At 36.5% G+C, this 15,730-nt stretch overlaps 1 protein-coding gene across 38 annotated transcripts in view; it reads left to right on the top strand.

Annotated features, from left to right (window-relative positions):
- The window catches only part of clasp2 (cytoplasmic linker associated protein 2), a 61,174-nt gene extending 46,635 nt beyond the window's left edge, over positions 1–14,539 (top strand). For all 38 annotated transcript variants that reach the window (XM_084423944.1, XM_084423937.1, XM_084423936.1 and 35 more), the window contains 12 exons: positions 1,112–1,275; positions 2,623–2,701; positions 6,259–6,402; positions 6,544–6,687; positions 6,773–6,879; positions 7,016–7,166; positions 7,958–8,159; positions 8,246–8,439; positions 8,536–8,664; positions 8,798–9,004; positions 13,281–13,397; positions 13,507–14,539. In XM_084423944.1, coding sequence (XP_084280070.1) covers positions 1,112–1,275; positions 2,623–2,701; positions 6,259–6,402; positions 6,544–6,687; positions 6,773–6,879; positions 7,016–7,166; positions 7,958–8,159; positions 8,246–8,439; positions 8,536–8,664; positions 8,798–9,004; positions 13,281–13,397; positions 13,507–13,596 — 1,728 coding nt within the window. In that variant the 3' untranslated portion in view covers positions 13,597–14,539. The remainder of the gene's footprint in view (positions 1–1,111; positions 1,276–2,622; positions 2,702–6,258; positions 6,403–6,543; positions 6,688–6,772; positions 6,880–7,015; positions 7,167–7,957; positions 8,160–8,245; positions 8,440–8,535; positions 8,665–8,797; positions 9,005–13,280; positions 13,398–13,506) is intronic.
- Positions 14,540–15,730: the final 1,191 nt, after the last annotated feature.

The following is a 15,730-nucleotide window of genomic DNA, read 5'->3' as shown; positions in this document are numbered from 1 at the left end:
AATAATCTCATCAGTAATCTGTATGTTCAATGTTTCAGAATGTATTTATGTTTTTTAAAGAGACCAATCTTCTGATTTATTTCCCCAAAGTAGGTAAATAAACTAAGTAGTGCCTTTATCATCTAAAGAAACTGGTGACTAAATCATAATGTGCAATTTAAAATCATTTGATTCTCTTCCATACAAACACATTTTTCTTTGAATATCAGATCACGTAGAGAATTCTCAAATATTCCAAAGCTATCAATGGATTTGTTAACGTGCAGTTTCCCCATATTTCTGTATTTTATATTACTTCCCCATATCACTATTGATAAGTATGTAGGGACCATTAGAGCTGCACAATTAATCATTAAAAGATCATAATCTCGATTCAAAAACCCACGTGTTCTTTTTCCTAAATAACAATGATTTGACAACGATGTCTATTAAACCTTTGACAAGTACGATCACAGCGAACATTTAAATCTGAATGTTCAATCAAAATAGAGGAAATCATTTTTTGAAAGTAACTTAGTCAAATACATTGTTACACCAGTAGGTGGCGACATCTGACTTACATTTATTTGTCATTGAGTCAATATTTAAATTTAATATGATTTAAATAGTCTGGCTGCAATTAACATTTTGTCACAACCTCTAGTAAATTATTTTGTTTAGTTGTCTGTTCTGAATCATGGGAGAATTGTTATCTTTATTTATTTATTTATATATATTTTTATTCTATTTATCCAGAATCGTGCAGCTGTAGAGACCATCATGATAATTTGCCTTTATACAAAAAGTGTGTCTTAGTTACTTTTCACTCTATTCATTTGGAGATTTTTACATTTTTGGAATTTGATATCTTGCTTATCACAGTTTCAGATGAAGGTGGAACATGACATTGGCACAGCTTATACATTTTCCTACTTGGGGATAAAAATCATTGCACCATTAATATTTGCCATAACTATCTCTAACAAATGAACAATGACTGTCCTCTGTCTGAACAAGATGAATGCATGAATCAAAACTGATTGCTTTTGTACACGGTCATGCGTTTTTGTTCATTTATTGATTCGCCTTTTGTTGTGATCTGGTGTTTATTTTGCTGATGGTGTTTGCACAGGTGTTCAGCATGTTTCTGGAGACGCTTGTGGACTTCATTGTGGTTCATAAGGAGGATCTGCAGGACTGGCTGTTTGTGCTGCTCACACAACTGCTGAAGAAAATGGGAGCGGACCTGCTCGGCTCAGTGCAAGCCAAAGTACAGAGAGCCCTAGACGTCACAAGGTGTGTTGCATGGAAAAATCGGAAGCTGCAACACCTTTTATTTATATAGTCCACTTTAGATATTCTAATAACTATGAGTAACTGCAACTACAGTACCAGTCAAAAGTTTGGAAACATTACTATTTTTAATGTTTTTGAAAGAAGTCTCTTATGCTCATCAAGCCTGCAGTTAAAAAAAAACTAAAAAAACTGTAATATTATGAAATATTATTACAATTTAAAATAATGGTTCTCTTTTTTTAATATACTTTAAAATGTAATTTATTTTTGTGATGCAAAGCTGAATTTTCATCAGCAAGTACTCCAGTCTTTGGTGTCTTATGATCCTTCAGAAATCATTCTAATATGCTGATTTATGATCAATGTTGGAAACAGTTGTGCTGCTTAATATTTTTTTTATAACCTGAGATACTTTTTTCAGGATTATTTGATGAATAAAAAGTTAAAAAGAACTGTATTTATTTAGAATAGAAATCTTTTGTAACAATATGCACTACCGTTCAAAAGTTTGGGAACAATAACTATTTTTTTTTTAAAGAAATTAGTACTTTAATTCAACAAGGATGCGTTAAATTGATAAAAGGTGATGGTAACGATTTATATTGTTAGAAATGTTTTTATTTTGAATAAATGCTGTTTTTATGAATAAATGCTGTTAACGTTTTACTCATCAATGAATCCTGAAAAAAGTATTCCAAAAAAATATATTAAACAGCACAACTGTTTCCATCATTGATAATAACTGAGTATCAAATCAGCATATTAGAATGATTTCTGAAGGATCATAAGACACCAAAGACTGGAGTACTTGCTCATGAAAATTCAGCTTTGCATCACAAAAATAAATTACATTTTAAAATATATTAAAAAAGAGAACCATTATTTTAAATTGTAATAATATTTCATAATATTACTGTTTTTTGTTTTGTTTTAACTGCAGGCTTGATGAGCATAAGAGACTTCTTTCAAAAACATTAAAAATAGTAATGTTTCCAAACTTTTGACTGGTACTGTACATGTCCACTAGCTCTCATTAGAGTATTAGTAGACTGTCTGTTTAATGACTGCTAACACTTTGTTGATGCTTCCCAACATACATTATACTGACTAGAAGTAACTTTCCAACTGCATGCCAACTTTTTCTACTAACCATAACCATACAGTCTACTTAAACACTAATGACTGGTAGTTGACATGTAGTTGCAGAGTTACCTATAGTTAGTAGAATGTCTAAAGTGGACTATTGAAATAAAGTGTAACCCTTTTTCTGCAATGCTCTGATATCAAGCGTCCACACATATCTGCTCTCAAGAATGATTCATTTATTTCTCTTGTGTCTTTCTCCAGAGAATCTTTCCCGAATGATCTGCAGTTCACTATCCTGATGAGATTCACAGTTGACCAAACACAGACACCAAACTTAAAGGTAAGTGTTTTTTTTTAGTGACACTGTATCTTCTCACTGTATGGATGGGCGACTAGGACTGACTCTTGAAAGCTCTGCTTTCAGTGAATGTTAAAGTAACCTGACGTGGCTGTCAGGTCTTGCTTAAGTGCTTGCTTTGGAGTTTCTGCAGGATGTCATGTGCTCAGGTTGTGTGTTGTTGTTGTTACCCCTCCATTAAAAGCTCATGCAAACCACAAGGACATTGTTTTGCATAAGAATCCCCAACCTCTACCTCAGTGTTTCCTGCACCGCAGCTGAATATGAAGAGCCACCATTTTAGCGGTGTTGTATTGCTATTGCACTGTTGAATTTGGAAACCAATCGCTCATTTCTTATCATTCTTATTAATTAATCCATTAAATCAGTGTTAGATTAAGTTTTTATAAAGTCTTTATCTTTTTTGTTTCTTTTTTTACAATACTAAAAATGCACATTTGTGTTGTATTGATAGGGTCCCAAAGTTATTTTAGTAGTATTTATTAACATTTTGTATTAGCCTTTATCTTTTATATTTTCATTTATCATTAGTAGTATAGTATATATATAATATTATTATTATTATTATTATTATTATTTATATATATATATATATATATATATATATATATATATATATATATAATAATTATTATTATTATTATTATTATTAGTATTAGTATATATGTGTGTATATGTATGTATGTATGTATGTATGTATATGTATGTATATATATATATATATATATATATATATATATATTATTAATAATAATAATAATTATTATTATTAGTAGTATTTATTTATTTATTTATTTATTATATATATATATATATATATTTTTTTTTTTTTTAGCTTGTCGCCAAGATAAAATTTCTAGTGTTTGGTTTTTCATCTTATTTTAGCAATATTTTAATTTCCAAAAACAATTTTTATTGGTTTGAATTCACAATAATAACAGGGAGCATTGAATGACAATATATTGATAAATGTGAGGGAAAAAAAAAAACTTTAAAATTGCATATCTGAGTTTCAGACTTCAATTAATTTTATTTGAATAAAAAAATATGTGGGGGGAAAATTGGGTTTCACTTTATTTGTAAGGTGTCCGTGTTACAGTGTTACTATACATTTAAGTACTGAGTAATAATAATTAACTACATGTACTTTTTGGGTTAGTTGCATGTAATTATTCATAATTTATAGTTATTACTATAGTAACTACATGTAGCAAGGACACTGTAAAATAGTGTTGTCAAAAATTGTCTCGACGTCTCCGGCTGCAACAAGAAAACCCTGTAGGAAACACTGCCCAACACCAATCCCATAACCACATCTGCCCACAACTCCCCTCTAACCAAACCATCTCCCTTTCATCTACCTCACATTCGGCATCTCTTTTTCAGCAGTGTGACTGATCACCGCACCCTGTCCAGTTTTCTCCCCCTTATCTGCGTGTCTGTCAGGGCTCCCTTTCATTGACGTGCTCTCCCTCTCTCTCTCTGAAGCCGGGGAGAAGGCGCTGTTGCTGGTACGGGGGCGGGGCTATAGAATTGCTTCCCCTCGGAAAGCGACGGCATGCTTGCACACTGCAGGAAAATATCCAATTGTGGAACCAAGCCGTACAGGTCAGTGAGACACAGGGGAAGCAATTCCGTAACGCGCAGCTCCCACAACTAAAACCCCCTCAGCTAAGCTAGCTCGACTTTTATTCAGAGTTAACCGACAGGGATAAGTAACTCACGGAAATCTTCACACGCAGATTTCCGCCCGTAATTCCACCAGTTTAATACTTTTATTCAGCGAGGATGTAATGAATTGATCAAATTGACGGTATAGAAATGTACAGTACCAGTCAAAAGTTTGGAAACATTACTATTTTTAATGTTTTTGCAAGAAGTCTCTTATGCTCATCAAGCCTGCAGTTAAAAAAAAAAGAAAAAAGAAAAAAAAGACAGTAATATTATGAAATATTATTACAATTTAAAATAATGGTTCTCTTTTTTAATATACTTTAAAATGTAATTTATTTTTGTGATGCAAAGCTGAATTTTCATCAGCAAGTACTCCAGTCTTTGGTGTCTTATGATCCTTCAGAAATCATTCTAATAATAATGATTTGATACTCAGTTATTATCAATGATGGAAACAGTTGTGCTGTTTAATATATTTTTTTGGAATACTTTTTTCAGGATTCATTGATGAGTAAAACGTTAACAGCATTTATTCATAAAAACAGCATTTATTCAAAATAAAAACATTTCTAACAATATAAATCGTTACCATCACCTTTGATCAATTTAACGCATCCTTGTTGAATTAAAGTACTAATTTCTTAAAAAAAAAAATAGTTATTGTTCCCAAACTTTTGAACGGTAGTGTATATTGTTACAAAAGATTTCTATTCTAAATAAATACAGTTCTTTTAAACTTTTTATTCATCAAATAATCCTGAAAAAAGTATCTCAGGTTATAAAAAAAATATTAAGCAGCACAACTGTTTCCAACATTGATCATAAATCAGCATATTAGAATGATTTCTGAAGGATCATAAGACACCAAAGACTGGAGTACTTGCTGATGAAAATTCAGCTTTGCATCACAAAAATAAATTACATTTTAAAGTATATTAAAAAAGAGAACCATTATTTTATTGTAATAATATTTCATAATATTACTGTTTTTTGTTTTGTTTTGTTTTGTTTTAACTGCAGGCTTGATGAGCATAAGAGACTTCTTTCAAAAACATTAAAAATAGTAGTGTTTCCAAACTTTTGACTGGTACTGTATGTCGCAACTAGTTCTTGAATCCTGAAAAGTATCACAGTTTCCTCTAAATATGAAGCAGCACAACCGTTTTCAACACTGATAATAATAAGAAATGTAGCAGCAAATCAGCATATTAGAATGTTTTCTAAAGGATCATGTGACTGAAGAATAAATTACACTTCAAAATACATTCAAATAGAAAACAGCTATTTTTAATTGTAACAATATTACTTTATTTTTTATGCAAATTAAATAAATGCAGCCTTGCTGAGATGTAAAATTACCGCCCCCAAACATCTGAAAGGTAGTGTAGAAAATGTGGGAGAAAGTGCTTGTTGAGGGCCTAGTTATTGCCTTGATCAGTCAGTCTTGACAGAAGCAGGATGATGTTTGAGAGAGGCGGGGCGTCAGTGAACGAGAGCAGGACACAACACAAACACACAAGCCTTTTGCCTTTGAAACGCTGAGCTGTGCCCAATCACACCCGTCATGCCCGTCCCAACTTCCCCCTGCTGTCTTGCTTCATTTCATGGATTTAAGAATAGCTGTAATTAAGTGACTTTGTGTGCTTGCCTGTGACGGATGGTCTGCAGCGTTGATGTGTGGAAACATGTTTGATTCTGATTGGTCTTTATGTGGAGAAGATTGATTTAAAGGAGGGTTTTTGATTGAGGTACAATGTTTTTTGTGTTTTTTTTTTTTTTGGAGTGAATGCTACTGTTGTCTTGGATGACATAATATGCCTTAGGTGATTTTGTTGCAGAGTTGTAACATAAGAATAATGTTTCAGGTGAAGGTGGCCATATTGAAGTACATAGAAACACTGACACTACAAATGGAGCCACAGGATTTTGTCAACTCGAGCGAAACCAGACTGGCAGTGTCTCGTATCATTACGTGGACCACCGAACCCAAGAGCTCGGATGTCAGAAAGGTACAAGATCACGTGAATGATATTTCAAATGTTTCTACATTTTCAGCTTTAAACGTGAGATCTGATTATTTATAGTTTTGTTAGATCTCCTCTGGTGGTGTTGATTTGGTTTGAAGGCCTAATTATGTGCTTTGATTACAGGCAGCGCAGTCGGTGTTGATCTCGCTGTTCCAGCTGAACACACCAGAGTTCACAATGCTTCTCGCAGCACTACCTAAAACCTTTCAGGATGGAGCCACCAAATTGTTGCAGAACCACCTACGAAACACTGGCAACGCAGCCCAGGTGATTAACAAACTCTTCAAGAACCGCTTCTGAACCACTTTTCTGTCAGCACTTACATGATTTTTTATTTTATTTTATCTTGCAGGCTACAATGGGAAGCCCACTCACCCGACACACCCCAAGATCACCAGCTAGTTGGTCGAGCCCTTTAACATCCCCTACCAACACATCACAAAACACACCGTCACCAAGGTACGCCACTGGGTCTCAAACTACAAAACATTGACAGAGATTCACTCACTCCATAGATGCTGTGATTTGGGTTATGTAGTCGTTAGCTCAGCATTCCTGCGTAGCTAAACAAACATTCATGTGTATCATTTCACAGTGCATTTGATTACGATACCGAGAACATGAACTCTGAGGAGATCTACAGCTCTCTAAGAGGAGTCAGTCAGGCCATCCAGAACTTCAGCGTCCGCAGCCAAGAGGACATGACAGAGCCGGCGCGGAAAAGAGATGGAGATGGTGGAGAAGAGGTAAGAAAAGCAAAACACGCGTTTCTGAAATACGCTCTAAGCAGTTGACCAATCACAACACACTGGTCCAGCCGACCAATCAGAGCACATTGTGCTTTTCAGAAGGAGGGGCTTCATAGAGACAGGCACTCTAGTAGAGCCCAAAACCAAAATCAAGACTTTGTAAAAGGACATAATAGTTCCTTTTTAATATTTAATACTGCATAATTTGTAGTATTGTTATTGTTAACTAAAACAAACTATTATTTTTTTTTTTTTTTTTTTTAGAAATTGAAATAAAGCTGAGACAAAATAAATTATAGATGGAAAAAACTTACAAAACTTAATCTTATTTTTATTTCAGTTAGTTGCCAAATCATCATTTCAAATGTATGTTGAGGTACTGATCACTAAAACTGAATCTAAAAAAAAATCATGCTAAATAGAAATATTTTTCAAAAAGTAATAAAAATGACAAAAGCACAACAAAATTAAAATAAATTCTCATATTAAGAAATACTATAGGATTATATAAATAATACTAAAATAGCACTTGAGATGACTTGATATAAAAAGGCAAAGACTGCAGAGTGATATGAAAGCTCCATGGGCTATGGTGATACAGATAAGATAAGCATAATGGTGATACAGATAAGCACTCGTTATATAAAACCGTTTGACATTTCGCTGTGGCTATTGACCAGTTAGAATCAAGTATTCCAGAGAGCCGTCTAATCAGATTATAAAATACACTGAAATCTAAAGCATATCACTGATGTGTGAATGGATTATATATATGTGTCGCTTTACAGGGTTGTGATCAAACCACGGACTCTGGTCGGACGGCGCTGGATAACAAGACATCTCTGCTAAATACAATGCCACTCCTCTCGTCGAGTCCCCGCCCAAAAGGGGAATACCAGCCAGTCAGCTACTCTGACTCTTCCTTCAGCTCCTCCCCTTTTAATAAAAGCCTGAAAGATGCAGACCAGGATGCCGAGTGCCTCACTGATGGTAATGCACTTCTGTAACTGCTTGGTCAAGTGTGTGCATGTTAAACCCGTGTGTGTCTTACTTCCTTTCTGCTGATGGTGTTACAGACAGCGGTGTGGACCAGTCTGAGGTGGTTTCTGAGCTCCTAAAGGAGCTCTCGAATCACAGCGAACGAGTGGAAGAGAGGAAAGCCGCGCTGTGTGAGCTAATGCGGCTGATCAGAGAAACACAACTGCATGTTTGGGACGAGCACTTCAAAACCATCCTCCTTCTGCTCCTGGAAACACTTGGAGATGGAGAGGTGATCGCAAACATACACTCACTGCTGTAAACACACTCTGATGTGAGTCATGAGGACAACCAAATTTAGTTGCTGATCTTTATTTCTCTCTCTCAGCACGTCATTCGGGCATTAGCACTCCGGGTGTTAAAGGAAATCCTTAACAGGCAGCCGTGGCGCTTTAAAAACTATGCGGAACTCACCATTATGAAGACCCTGGAAGCACACAAAGACCCACACAAAGAGGTCAGGCATCCCTAAAGGGATAGTTCACCCAAAAATCACAGTGCACACAGACGAGAAGCACGTAAGACTGACAACCCAAACTAAAGCGCAAATCTAAACCCAGGCACAAAATGTCCTTTTCTCTCTGAATCAGGTGGTGCGGGCCGCAGAGGAGGGGGCGTCTATGTTGGCAACCTCAATAAGTCCCGATCAGTGTATCAAGGTGCTATGCCCCATCATCCAGTCGGCAGATTACCCCATCAACCTGGCTGCCATCAAGATGCTCACCAAAGTCATCGACCGGCTGCCCAAAGAGGGTCTCGTTCAAATGCTCCCAGAGATCGTCCCTGGGCTCATTCAGGTAAATACTGTACTTTATATACAGTACCGTTCGAATGTTTGTTTGTTTTTGTGTTTTTTTTAAAGAAATTAATACTTTCATTCATCAAGGATGCATTAAATTGATCAAAAGTGACAAAGACATTTGACAAATTATATCTATTTCAAATAAATGCTGTTCTTTTGAAAGAATCCTGAAAAAAAGGTATGTTTGTACTGCAATTTTTTATCACATAAATGTAGCCTTGGTGAGCATAAGATACCTCTTTGAAAAACAAATCTTATCGACCCCAAACTTTTAAACGCTAGTGTGTGTATATATGGCAGGGAACAATAACTATAAAGTTTTAATAATCGTTCTAATTCTATAAGAATATGGAAGTCCACAACTATAGTGATAACACAGGATCGATATCGTTGGAGTCACTTTCAGAAGGATTTTTTCTCCAGCTGGTCAAGTCACCTTTATTTATATAGTGCTTTGTACAATAAATATTGGTTTAAAGCAGCTTTACAGTGATAACAGGAAAACGACGTGTTTTGGCTGTTGTTCAGCTGAAGTCAGTTCAGTGTTGATTCAGTTCTGTTGTAAAGATCATCAATTATTAAAGGGATAGTTCACCCAAAAATGAAAATTCTATCATTGTTTACTCACCCTCAAGTTGTTCCAAACCTGTATGAGTTTCTTTGTTCTGCTGAACACAAAGGAAGATATTTGGAAGAACGTTTGTAACCAAACAGATCTCGGTCCCCATTGACTACCATAGTATATTTTTTTCCTACTATGGAAGTCAATGGGGACCGAGATCTGTTGATTACAAACGTTCTTCCAAATATCTCCCTTTGTGTTCAGCAGAACAAAGAAACTCATACAGGTTTGGAACAACTTGAGGGTGAGTAAATGATGACAGAATTTTCATTTTTGGGTGAACTATCCCTTTAAGTTAATTTCTTCTATAAAGCAAAAAAATCAAGCTCAGTTCTCATATAACAGTGTCAGTACAGTCAGATCAATAATATTGTTGAATATTAAGTGTCCCCAACTAAGCAAGCCACAGGCGACAGTGGCAAGAACCCAAACTCCATCAGGTGACAGAATGGAAAAAAAAAACTTGGTAGAAACCAGGCTCAGTCGGGGGGGCAGGTTTTCCTCTGGCCAACGAACGAACACGGTGTCATGATCCAGGCTGCTTCACAAGTCAAAATGCAGATCGGGATCGGTAGCATTCATATATTCATCCAGTTCCTTTTGCTTGAAGATCGATTCATCACGCCGGTACGGAGCCAAAGCTGGCCATAAGGTCTGTGCGGAGGACCTGTCTGGTTCTTGTGATCTATGCTGAGGATCTGTGCCGATGGCTGTCGTGTCGACGAGGCCTTCGCAGGGATTGTCTAGTTGACACGGTCTCTGCTGACTTTCAGGGCTGCGTTTTGGTCGTGTCTAGGTGAAGGTCCACCATCTGATCTGGATACGGACCGGATCCGGCTGACTACGGTAACCTCGGGTTAAGGATGAGACAGACAGACTAATGTTAGTGTAGATGCCATTCTTCTTACGATGTAACAAGTACATCGGGTGTTATAGGAAGTGTCAACGGTTACGGTTGACCTAATTTATGCAGCCTAACAATAGTTTAACTGATTATCGAAATTGATAATGTGCTTTATGTATGCCAGGTTAAAGAGATGTGTTTTCAGTCTAGATTTAAACTGACAGAGTGTGTCTGCTTCCCGAACAAGGCTAGGAAGACTATTCCAGACTTTGGGTGCTAAATAGGAAAAGGATCTACTGACTGCGGTTGATATTGATATTTTAAGTATTATCAACTGGCCAGAATTTTGAGATCGCAATAGACCTGAAGGACTGTAATGCGTTAAGAGCTCGCTCAAGTACTGAGGAGCTAAACCATTTAGTGCTTTGTAGGTAATTTAGCTAGATTTTAAAATGTATACAATGTTTAATAGGGAGCCAATGCAGTGCTGACAGAACCGGGCTAATATAGTCATACTTCCTGGTTCTGGTAAGAACTCTAGCTGTGGCATTTTGGACCTGCTGGAGTTTGTTTATTAAGCGCACAGGGCAACCACCCAGTAGAGCATTACAATAATCTAGCCTTGAGGTCATGAACGCATGAACTAACTGTTTCGCATTTGTCATTGAGAGCATATGTCATAATATAGATATAGTTTTAAGATGAGGAATGCGGTTTTACAGATGCTAGAAATGTGGCTTTCAAATGAAAGTTTGGCACATCCAGGTTCCTAACTGACGACAAAGACTTGACAGAGCAGCCATCAAGTGTTAGACAGTTTTCTAGGGTTTTCAAACTTTTTGCGTGTGTGGACCACTATTTGTAATCAAGAATTTTCGCAGACCACCTCATAATACACAATAAAATATGTCTACACATACCTGAATTAATCCGCACCTCTAAAAATAGGCTTACTAGCACTAAAACTATAACTGGTCATCACAGTATATACGGCTTGTTAAAAGAAAGTTTACTGCTCACAACGGTTGCCACATATTTTATTTTATTTATTTACTCAAGCGCCCGAGGGCATAATCAGGTTCATTTGAACAACAGGCCTATTTCCATAGCAATGGAGTATGAAATCTATACAGTAGTAATAAGAACACTTGGATAGTCAACATTTCAAAACCTTTGGCGATTTTAGGGGATTATTAATCTTCAGAGTTTTACAAGTCCTCAAAAAGTAACGTTAGGCTTGAGTTTGTTCACTTAATAAGCACATCCACAAAACATTTCAGAAACGCGAGGTCAAGAAACTAACTGGAAATTAAATTAATAACAGGCCTTATTCATTCCATTTATAAACATTTCGTTTCATAAACTGCCTATAAACGAAAGGCTATGCGTGTGATGTGATAATGAGAACAACATATCTGCCTCTGCCACTTTTCTCTTCAGAGAACCTGTTGCTACTCACCGATCCATGTTGTGGTTCTAACGGCACTGAACTTGAACGTCACGGCCGAGCACCACTAGCCTATTTTAGTAATCACACAATAACTTGACAAGTTAATTTAAATTGTATATCAATATAGGCCTACATATTCTTTTCGCTTTTTTATGGGAATTTCCTGGTAAAATGAAGGTAAAAAAAATATTATTTTATATTTTATTTTGCCTTTCCACGGACCACCTGCAGTACCTTCACGGACCACTAGTGGTCCGCGGACCACAGTTTGGGAATGGCCGTTCTAGAGTATAGAGCTGCGTATCATCAGCGTAACAGTGAAAGCTAATGCCATGCTTCCTAATGATATCTCCCAACCAAGGGTAGCACGTACATGGTGAAAAAGCAACGGTCCTAGTACTGAGCCTTGTGGTACTCCATACTGAACATGTGATTGATATGACAGCTCTTCATGTAATGCTACAAATTGAATTGGTAATGGTCAGATAAGTATGATTTGAACCATGCCAATGCAATTCCACTAATGCCAAAATAATTTTCGAGTCTATTCACAAGAATGTTGTGGTCGATAGTATCAAATGCAGCACTAAGATCCAGTAACACTAATCGAGAGATACAACCACGGTTGGATGATAAGAGCAAATCATTTGTAACTCTAATTAGAGCAGTCTCAGTAGTCTACTATGATACGATCTAAATCCTGACTGGAAGTCCTTGCAGATACCATTTGATGAATGATAACGCATTGGCAGCCAATCAGAAGAAACAGAACTTTATTGTACACTGGCATGGATTCTAATATAGTTATCTCTCCTGGTGTGAACAGGTGCTAATTCCCTGGTGCACTTGCGTTCATCTTGAATCAGAAACGTGCACGCCACATGACAGAACTCAATATATAGTGTGTTTTTTTATTATAAATTTGGTGCTATTATGCGCAGCAGAGTAAACGGCACTTCTGTGTCGCACCCAGGTCCGCACGACAGCTTTCACATTAGCAATTTTTCATGCAATCCGTGCCCCGTTTCGAACTAAACTTCCAGAGTGAAAGCACACAGTAATGAGCGTTTCTGACACACACTGTAAGCAGTCGACCAATCACAACAGACTGGGCCGTCGGACCAATCAGAGCAGAGCAGGCTCTCAGAATGGAGGGGTTTAGTGAGACTGAATTCTTGATTGAACCATTTCAGACACTGAGAGAAAAGAGCTGATGCTGCAATGTAAATAATGAGAAAATTAAAGTGTTTTTGGTGCATGTAAACCTGTTGTAGGAGAACGTTTATAATGGCATAAATGGGGCATTTTAAAGTTGGTCCCTGCATGTTTTGATTGTAATTTTCTCTCATTCGCAGGGTTATGATAACTCTGAGAGCAGTGTACGAAAGGCGTGCGTATTTTGCCTTGTGGCCGTCTATGCTGTCATCGGAGAGGATCTGAAACCTCACCTCAGCCAGCTGTCCGGCAGCAAGGTGAGCACTTTCCTCTTATTAAATGTCTGTTTTTTCCCCTCCTTACTCTCACTATCGCTCTCTGTCTTTATAGAGTAATCTATAACATGCACATTTTCTCTCTTCCCAGCTCAAACTGTTGAATTTGTACATAAAGCGAGCGCAGAGCGGCTCCAGTGGAAGTGACCAGTCTTCAGATTTGGGAGGGCAGGGCCTGTAGCCGTGCCGTCACTATTCAGAACTACAGCACTCTCTTAGTGCAGGGGACCCTAGCTGGCTTTTTAACTCACATGCATACACAAACAAACACCTACACCCGCTTGCATACAGATACGCAAAGCCGCATGCCACCTACGCTGCTGGACACCCTCCTCCGGCCCCACATCACCTTCCAGTCGGATTGAAACGCTTCTTCCCAACTAGGATCACCATCGCTCCGTGTTCGTGTCTGAGAGACCGGGTGGTGGTCTGATGTAGTTTTGTCACCTTGTCAATGAGAAGATGGTGTCTACGAGTGTGTGTATTGGAGGAGGGCGGAAACCCGGCAGAGAGAGTCGTGGGTGTCATTTTGTGCAACGTGGAGATCATTTCTTTTTATCAAAGAGCTTTTGAGAAACTCAGATTTTTAAGATGAAGTTCAAAACTTCTTGGTCTGAGCGACGTGTCATTAACGTTCCTAATTGCTCACTATTGATTATTAATGGTCATATCAGTTCATAACAATGAGCAGTTGGTCCAGCTTGCTCTATTAGAAGGCATACTTTGCTTGGCTATATGCATGTCATGAATTAAACTGAACCTTTTTATCTGGTTGCCTACAACAAGGCCCCGCATCAGTCGCCACACACACCTGAGATTCTCATCGCGGCGAGGCCACACCACATAGGCGATATGTATCTATGTATACCTTAACAAAGGAATATTCAAGAAGATCTTGTGACGTCCTGAGGGTGTGTGGATTCTTTTAAGTAGCATAGTGTCATTCTTCTCTGATGGGAAATTTGTAGAAATGTATTTACGCATCTTAATCCCGCAACTGTCTCGTCACTTCTTTCCTGTAGTGTCGGTCTTTCTCCCCCGTGAGGAAGTTCTCTTTCTTCCCGCTGCATTTCTAGACCTGTGCTAACGATGAAATTAAAATAAAGAAAATGTACAGTAATGAACTAATTGTCTCATTTTTATCTTTTTATTTCTCTGTCACTTGAAACTAAATGCAACAAATGTATGAAGGTAAAATGCGAGTTATGCATTAAAGGGTTAAAAATGCAAACTGTCACCATTTTCTCACCTTTATGATTTTCTTTCTTCTGTTGAACATAAAAGAAGATATTTTGAAGAATGTTTTTCCACTTTTTGTCCATAATGAAACCAATCCGAACATTTGACTTTCTTTGTATGGACAAAAAATATATATATATATCAAAATATCAACTTGATTGAATGAGCTTTTTAAAGAAATTAGTTATTTTTTTTCTTATTTTTTTTCATTGGTTGGTATTATTATTATTATTATTATTATTATTTATATTTCTTTCTTTTTTTAAAGAAGTCTTATGCTCACACATGCTGTTTTTATTTGATAAAAATACAGTAAAAACAAGACAATTGTGAAATATTACAATTTACAAACTGTTTTCTATATTTTCTTGGTTAAATTTCAAATAATATATAATTAATTTATCATATAAAGTGTTATATTACTATATATATATACATTTATATAAGTTTATAGGCCTGTCTGCCTTCCTGTTAAGACCACCATCACAAAAGCATCAGCTAGTCTTACAAGTTAGTCATCAATTTGTTTTCTTTAAGATGTTTTTAAGTTCAGTTACATAAAAATGTATATTGGTCTGATTAGATACCGAAAAGACCGACTGATTAACCGTAGCTAACTGCTAATTGGTCGTACTAGTTCTTAAAAAGATAGTTCACCCAAAAATGAGAGTGCTGTCATTTACTCACCCTAACCTGTATGAGTTTCTTTCTTCTGCTGAACACAAGAAGATATTTTGAAGAATGTTGGTAACCAGACAGTTTACTGTATACATGATTTCCATAGTATGAAAAAAAAAAAACACTATGGAAGTCAATGGTGCCCCACAACTGTTTGGTTACTGACATTCTTCATAATATCTTTTGTGTTCAGCAGAGGAAATTCATACAGGTTTGGAAAAACTTGATAGAATTTTCATTTTTGGGTGAACAATCCCTTTAAGACAGTCTTAGCATAATGGTTATGTTTATGCAACTGGCCCCTGTTTGGAGCTGAATATATCACGCAAAAATATATAATTATTATATATAATATATATATATATATATATTCTTTTATTTATTTATTTTATCTCTAG

Source organism: Rutilus rutilus, assembly GCF_951802725.1.
Source record: "Rutilus rutilus genome assembly, chromosome: 11".
Classification (NCBI taxonomy): domain Eukaryota; kingdom Metazoa; phylum Chordata; class Actinopteri; order Cypriniformes; family Leuciscidae; genus Rutilus; species Rutilus rutilus.
Note: the sequence above shows the minus strand (reverse complement) of the source record. Positions and strands in the feature narration are given on the sequence as shown.